At 56.5% G+C, this 6,991-nt stretch overlaps 1 protein-coding gene and 1 long non-coding RNA gene across 2 annotated transcripts; one reads left to right on the top strand and one right to left on the bottom strand.

Annotated features, from left to right (window-relative positions):
• Positions 1–2,016: 2,016 nt before the first annotated feature.
• LOC114612869 lies at positions 2,017–4,967 on the bottom strand. The gene is made up of 2 exons (XR_003710095.1): positions 4,050–4,967; positions 2,017–3,324 (listed from the first exon to the last, which is right to left on the bottom strand). It is a non-coding gene; the product is annotated as an uncharacterized LOC114612869 (long non-coding RNA).
• A 460-nt stretch (positions 4,968–5,427) lies between these two features.
• Positions 5,428–6,865, top strand: Hes5 (hes family bHLH transcription factor 5). Its single transcript, XM_028757933.1, has 3 exons — positions 5,428–5,543; positions 5,630–5,795; positions 5,886–6,865. Exons 1-3 carry the CDS (start codon positions 5,490–5,492, stop codon positions 6,164–6,166), a joined length of 501 nt encoding a protein of 166 aa, XP_028613766.1. The 5' UTR covers positions 5,428–5,489; the 3' UTR covers positions 6,167–6,865.
• Positions 6,866–6,991: the final 126 nt, after the last annotated feature.

Here is a 6,991-nt window from a genome sequence, read left to right as displayed (position 1 = left end):
GTGTGTGTGTGTACTTGTGTGCATGTCTCTATATGTGTGGCTTGTGTGACAGGGCGTGTGTGTGTGTGTGTGTGTGTGTGTGTGTGTGTGTGTATAGAAGCCCTTTATACATTACACAGTGGTAAATGCCTGCATAAGAAAATGTTGACAGGACTGAAGAGATGGCTCAGTCGATGAGGGCCTTTGCTGCCACGCCTGTTGATCCCTAGAAACCATGCATTGGGAAAAAACTGACTTCTGCAAGTTGTCCTCTGACCTCTACACACACACACACACACACACACACACACACCATAAATAATAAACAAATGTAAGATGAAAGTATCAATAAGAAGACCAGTGCTCCCAGCTATACCAACACCTGGGGTTCTCTTCATGTGTCCCGCCATGTCCTGTGGGTCTCCCTGGCCGATAGTTACTTGTCTTCACTATAACTCCTTTCTAGACCCATCCTACAGTTCTCAGGTCACCTCCTGCACATTAGGGCCTCTTACCCAGCTTTCAGAACTCCTCTACCCACAGTGCGAGGCCACGCTTGCCCTCTGCACTGGTCACTGCCAACACGGGAAGAGATGCGGTGGGCAGAGGGAGGAAGAACCCTGCCATCTTGGATACAGTTCCTTAGTCTAGTTCTTGGGAAAGGGGAAGATTCAGGGCGCTGGCTAGGGAGAGCTCTAAGGGTTTCCTCCTAGCCCCATAGAGGGCCCGTAAGCCAACATACGTACAAAAGGCATTGATTATGTGCCTTGCTGGCAGCCTTTTGCAGTATAGCTACCCTTTGACCCTGCACCAGTTATCTGGTTACCTATCATCCAGAGCGTTGGTTCCGATGGATAGGTTTCTTACTTTCCTCACTCTTGGAGTATACACCCAAAGGTCAGACTAGGGGTCTACAGCATCTCTTCTCTACCCCCACCCGCAAGCACCCATCTGTCCCTAGAGACTGTCTCCCACAGCCAACACTCACTTTAGTACCTGACCCTCTCTGCTTTGTACACTTCTCTCCTGGAGCTACCCCCACCTGCCTCAATGACCCAGGAAAGCAAGCGAGTAAATGTTGAGGGTCTTTGAATCCCAGCCTTAACTAGGTGTGGTGGCACATGTCTGTGATCTCTACTCTCAGGAGGGTGAGGCAGGAGGATCTCGGATTTGAGGCCAGCAGGGGCTACACGGTAATTCCCTGTCTCAATCAAGGGGAAAAAAAAATCCCAGCCTGGACATCTAAATTGCTTTCTCTGCTGGTAAGTGCTCAAGTAGAAGAGGGTGTACTGGGAAGTCGTGACAAACTGCTGGGTAAGTGTTTGGCACTATTGACGTACAGGGTTCACATGCCTTGGTACATCTCTTGACTTCCGCTGCTGGCCAGTGAACTGAAGACAGACGCTGTCACCTCACTGCCTGTCTAGGAAGTCACTGTCCTGTGTTCCATGCACTGCATTTAGCAGGTGTATTCTTAGTCACATATACCACCCCTCCGCCCCACCCCCCAGCCCCCCAACCCTGCAGAATCCGCCTGCAGGACCTAAGAGAGCCCACCCCTCCTATTGCTCCAGGGCAACTCGGCAAACACTAAGTGTTCCTCTCTGCTGCAGGGCTGATTCCCTCCAGGGTCAGTTGTCCTTCCTGGTGGTCTGTCCAGGGAAAAGTAGGCATCTGCTTACAGCAGAAGGCTGGTTGGAATCAGGATAGGGTTCGGCAACAGATAACCCTGCTGTGGTTGTGACTTGGGGAGACTCTGTCCCCACAGTCCCAGGTAAGGTCACTTCCTTGCCCCAAGTTCCCAGGAAAGGGGGGCAGCAGGCTCCCCCTCCATTTCCCAGGCCCATCCTCATTCCAACCTTCATCTTATCCACTGTAAATGAATGTTCTGGAACTGGGGACAGCGGGCTGGGGATGCTGGCACGCTCCGCTCTTAGGACCCAACAGCCCCCACAGTCACACAAGCACAATCACGTCTATGGCTCTTCTCTAGACAACCTCCCAATTGTGGCCAAATATACAGAAAAATGCACCCACTTCTGTTCACACTTGTTAAATATACTTACGATGTGACACAGCTGTCACCACCACCCATGTTCATCTTCCCAAGCCAGAACTGTCCCCCTTCTTCCTCCCGCCCCAGCTCTTCACAGTCGCTGTTCCACTTTCTGCCCACGGATTTGAGGACCCTAGGTCCCTCCTGTAACTGGAGTCATGCAGGGTCTGTCCTTTGGGGGACTGGTTTGTCTTCTTAGAGTAACACCCTCGAGGTACAGCTGTGTACGAATGAGCGGTCTTCCACTCTGCGAATGCTTCCCCTATTCTCTGTCTGTTGGTCCGAGGATACTTGAGTGGCCCTGGCTCCTTGGCACCCTGTGTACCGCACAGCTGTGAGTGCCAGTACAGAAAAGCTTGAGTCTGCTTATAACTTTTATGAGCGTAGACATGGAGGCAGAACTGCTGAGTTACAAAATAATTCCGTTTGTGTTTTTCTGCCCTTTAAACTGTTTATCACAGCCCTGTACTCCCATCCAAAATGAGCCTTCCTTCAGAGACTGGGAACAGAATCCTTTCTCGTCCAAGGCGCTCCTCAACCAAGCTCCTCTGACTTTCCAGAGTAACCAGGGCAGACTCAGTTTACCGGATCCCCACCTCCACCCTGATGTATAAAGTAGCGTGAGCAATTGATATAGGGGCCTTGCCAACTCCAGACCCTGCCCAGCCTCGACTACTGTCCCTTCTCCCAGACTTAATGAGCGCTCAGGTGGGTTGCTCTGAAAGGTACAGGAAGAGCAAACTAGAGAAGGACTCCTATCCTGCCCCATGCGGCTGCGGTGGCAGGAGGAACCCAACGCCCCTCCCCCACCTTGCAGTGCTTCTGCCGGGCAAAGCCCGCCAGCCAGAGGCAGCCTTTACCCCTCCCCCTTTGCAGCTACTCAAATCGGATGGTGTGAGCCAGGAGCCCAGAGAGTTTCCCACACTTTGGCCCCATTCACAGTGTTAAACGGCCCACAAAGGCCAGGCGTGTGCCTCAGAGGCCGCCTGGGCTGCCATCTGGCCCGCACTCGGGGAGGCAACCAGCCTTTCATCCGGCTGGGATTTAACACCATTCATTTCATATTTCCCACAACTGAAAATTGGATCAAAGCTGCTAGGGTTGGGGGGGGGGCGGTGAGGAGGATCGAGGGAGGGGGTAGCCCTCCCCGTGGCCCACCCACCACCCTCACCTCTGGAAGGCCGGCTCTCCTAACCCACCGCGGGTGGGCGGTTGGGGTGGGATGGAGGTTGGACCATATCTCCTGGCACGCGTCTCATTTGGGTGAGGAGCTGGCTCTGGGGAGGTTACTGGGAGTACAGAACACAAGCCTTAGCCAACTGTCCCCACCAAAGTCTTGGAGAGCAAGTCTGTGCCTAGATGACCTCCATATCTGGGTACAGTCTCGGGTCCTTGCTGCCACCAGCCAGGAGCAATGGTCAGGGCACACAGAGACTCAGCCCTGTTTCTAGTTGGTGGGTTTCAGGTCCTCCCTGGTCTGTTTGCATTCCCTCAGTCCTCGGAACACCTAATCAGGCTCCTGAGCTCTTCCCACAGGGCACACAGGACAGGCACACAGGTAGACTAGGCTTTCCTGCCCTCCTCACTCCCAGGGATCCAGGATCCACAACATGACTAAATTTGACTGCCATGTGGTGTAAGCTTCTTGTTGGCTGCAAACAGGATTCCACTGAGCACCACCAAGATTCCCCTGCCTTGTAGTCTGGGGGTGCTGCTTGACTACCACACAGTGCCAGCCACTGCTAAGTCCTCGGGGCTGCAGAAGCAGAAGCCCAGGCATATAGCCCTGACTGAGCCTCTGTGCTGAGCTTACAGGGTACCTCTGACCTTCTACATCAAACAAGCCCCTCAGAGAGGAGCTCAGGGTGAGGGGTGTCACAGGGCTAAGGGAGGTGAATTCTGCACCTATATCTTGCACTCTACAGCCTTCCCCTCTGTCTCAGATGCTTCCATCCACAGTAACCCAACAACCCCTTGTGCTAAGAACTTCTGGCCTGGCGAATAGATCACTTACAGCAGTGGGTCACTACCGTAGCAGGAGGGCATTTCCTGAGTGGGCACTGTGAAGGCCTTTCGGTTCCTGAGCTCAGACATGGCTGATCTCCTTCCAGAGAACCTGGTTTCATTCCACACTGGCTATTGTGCTCTGATGTCAGCCTCCTGTTTTGGATGTGGCTAGGTCTTAGGTTGCCCCTAGGAGGAAGCACAGGCTGCAGGCCCTGAAGAGTATTGGGGACATAGAACAGGTTCCAGGTGGAAGGATGTTCCCACGTGGCCATCCCCCAGGTGTCCAGGGTGGGACTAGCAAGGTCACCTGGCTAGGCACCACAGTTATCCATTCTTCCAAAGGGGCTCATCCACGTCGGCACAGCATTCACATGGGGGCTTGTTCTCAGGTCTCCCACCTTATACCTGCCCATACAAAATGCTGAGTGAAACTGGAACACACACACACACACACACACGTGTGGGTTGGGGCATGAAAGGCGTTAAGGACAGCCAAGGTTTCCTAGAAGCCCCACCGGAGTAGTGGTCACAGACAGCATGAAGGCATGATCTTCCTGTTTCAGAGATGCATTGTGGCACCTGGTGACCCAAGAGCAGCCCGGATGCCCTGTGGGTGCAGGGGTTCCTGTGGGCTTCCTGGGTTTGGGGCTTCATGCTAGGCACTATCCAAAGCAAATTCAGCTAGCCTGGAAGTATGCTTGGCAGCCTCCACACTTAGCCATTTCTAGCTGCTGAGAAGTCACTCCTCTCAACTGACAGTTTGGGGAACTGGCAATAAAGTGCCTAAGTCTTAAATCCTAAACACCTGAGTCTCTCTCTCATCCTCTACCCGCGAATGGCATGAGGGCAGCATCTGTTTGAGGGAGTGTGGCCCACTTTAACCCACTGTGCCTGTGGGCAACAGGTCCCAGCTGGGGAGGGTGCCCACTCCTCTAGAAGCCGCTGTCTGTTCATTGTAAAACTCTCATTTCTCTGCGCCTGTGGCCTCTGCCAGCCAGCGGTGGGGAGTCTCTGGGGAGTGGGAGGGAAGAAGGGAGAAGGGGGGAGCACTCCTTCCTGCCCTCCCCACCTCCCCGCGGCCTGGGAAAAGGCAGCATATTGAGGCGCGGGGCTCTCAGCATCAGGCCCCGGGATGCTAATGAGGGCGAGCGCGTTCCCACAGCCCGGACATTGTGCCGCGCGGCCCACCTGCTCCTCGGGGAGCGACCATTGTGCCCGCGCCAATTCACAGGCAATTTAGCGTGCGCTAATGGGCCGGCGCCTTTGTGCGGCCGGCGCCGTCATTGGCCGCTGAGTGTGGGAACGGCCGCGGCGCCCGGACCCCAGGCGCCGGGCCGCTGCCCGTGCCTATATAAGGCTGGCGTGCGGGGATCCGGGCCGCGCCAGCCCGGGACGCCTGGCTCTGCCCGCTCCGCTCCGCTCGCCAATCGCCTCCAGAGCTCCAGGCATGGCCCCAAGTACCGTGGCGGTGGAGATGCTCAGTCCCAAGGAGAAAAACCGAGTAAGTGCCACTCGCCCGGCGCACGCCGTCCCGTTCCCCCGGGGCCTCCGGCGTCCGCCGCCCACCTGACGCCTCTCCTCCCGCAGCTGCGGAAGCCGGTGGTGGAGAAGATGCGTCGGGACCGCATCAACAGCAGCATAGAGCAGCTGAAGCTGCTGCTGGAACAGGAGTTCGCGCGGCACCAGCCCAACTCCAAACTGGAGAAGGCCGACATCCTGGAGATGGCCGTCAGCTACCTGAAGCACAGCAAAGGTGAGCCAGGCGTCTGCGCCCGCCTCCTGCTCCCCACCAGTGTGGCTCCCACCGCGCGCGCCCCACTCATGCCGCTCCGTCTCCCTACAGCCTTCGCCGCGGCCGCCGGCCCCAAGAGCCTGCACCAGGACTACAGCGAGGGCTACTCGTGGTGCCTGCAAGAGGCGGTGCAGTTCCTGACCCTGCATGCTGCCAGCGACACGCAGATGAAGCTGCTTTACCACTTCCAGCGGCCTCCAGCTTCCGCCGCGCCTGCCAAGGAGCCCCCGGCGCCCGGCGCTGCGCCCCAGCCGGCACGCTCCTCTGCTAAGGCCGCTGCCGCCGTCTCCAACTCGCGCCAACCCGCCTGCGGCCTCTGGCGGCCCTGGTGACCCAGCGGCCGTCGGGTGCCTGGAGCGGACCAGAGGAAGAGCTCTTTCCTCTGGATGTGGGAAGACATTCCCCAGCCTCAGTTCCGTCCCAGGTTGGCCGCTACCTTCTTCCGAAGGTTCCCTCCCCAGGCTGGCTGGCCAGCAGGAGGGTCATTCTTAGAGAATGTGTGTGCAGAGTTGTCATTTGGGTATAATCAGGGCCCACCTTCTGCCGCCTGTCCGACCCCGTGGGGTTGTTTTGTGTTTGCATTTCAGCAAGTGACTTCTGCGAAGTTCTCGGTCACTACCGGGGGTTCTATGATATTTGTAGAGTCGGGGGTTGGTTCACCCCAGCCCGTAGAGGACTTTCTTCAGGGCCTGTTGCTGCTGGGCAAGCACCCTGCAGGCGGGCTGTGCCCTGGGCACATTTGCCTTTTGTGAAGGCGGAACTGCAGGTGTTTCCTCATAGGAAAGCACTCAGCCTGCGTGGGCGTAGGGCCCATGGGACCTCACCTCAAGGTCCACATGGCCTTGGCTGTCTGATGCGTGCTCACAGTGGGGCTGTCTGGGAGGGTGGGGTCTCCGCGACGATCCTTAAAGGATTCCTTTGTATGGGTGGGTGCATGTGGGCACGATTTTGTACTTAAGAATTTGAACTCATGGTCATGTGGGAGAACACAGGCTGTTCTGAAGGCTTCCAATAAAACATCAAGCCCTCCATGTCTGTGCCTCTCGTCTGTCCTCGGCAGCCATAGGGGTGGCTTGCCCCGTGACCGGAGGTAGAACAGTAGGATCTACCATGTTCACACACCGGGATCAGGAGGGGTGCTTGCTGGTGGTCCTCTG

Source organism: Grammomys surdaster, unplaced genomic scaffold (genome assembly GCF_004785775.1).
Source record: "Grammomys surdaster isolate TR1022 unplaced genomic scaffold, NIH_TR_1.0 126185, whole genome shotgun sequence".
In the NCBI taxonomy this organism is placed as follows: domain Eukaryota; kingdom Metazoa; phylum Chordata; class Mammalia; order Rodentia; family Muridae; genus Grammomys; species Grammomys surdaster.
This window is presented reverse-complemented; position numbering and strand designations above follow the sequence as displayed.

Coding starts and splice junctions, on each gene's coding strand:
- Hes5 (XM_028757933.1), top strand. CDS start 5,490: ATGGCCCCAAGTACCGTGGCGGTGGAGATGCTCAGTCCCAAGGAGAAA. Junction 5,544..5,629: donor GTCCCAAGGAGAAAAACCGA/GTAAGTGCCACT, acceptor CTCCTCCCGCAG/CTGCGGAAGCCGGTGGTGGA. Junction 5,796..5,885: donor CTACCTGAAGCACAGCAAAG/GTGAGCCAGGCG, acceptor GTCTCCCTACAG/CCTTCGCCGCGGCCGCCGGC.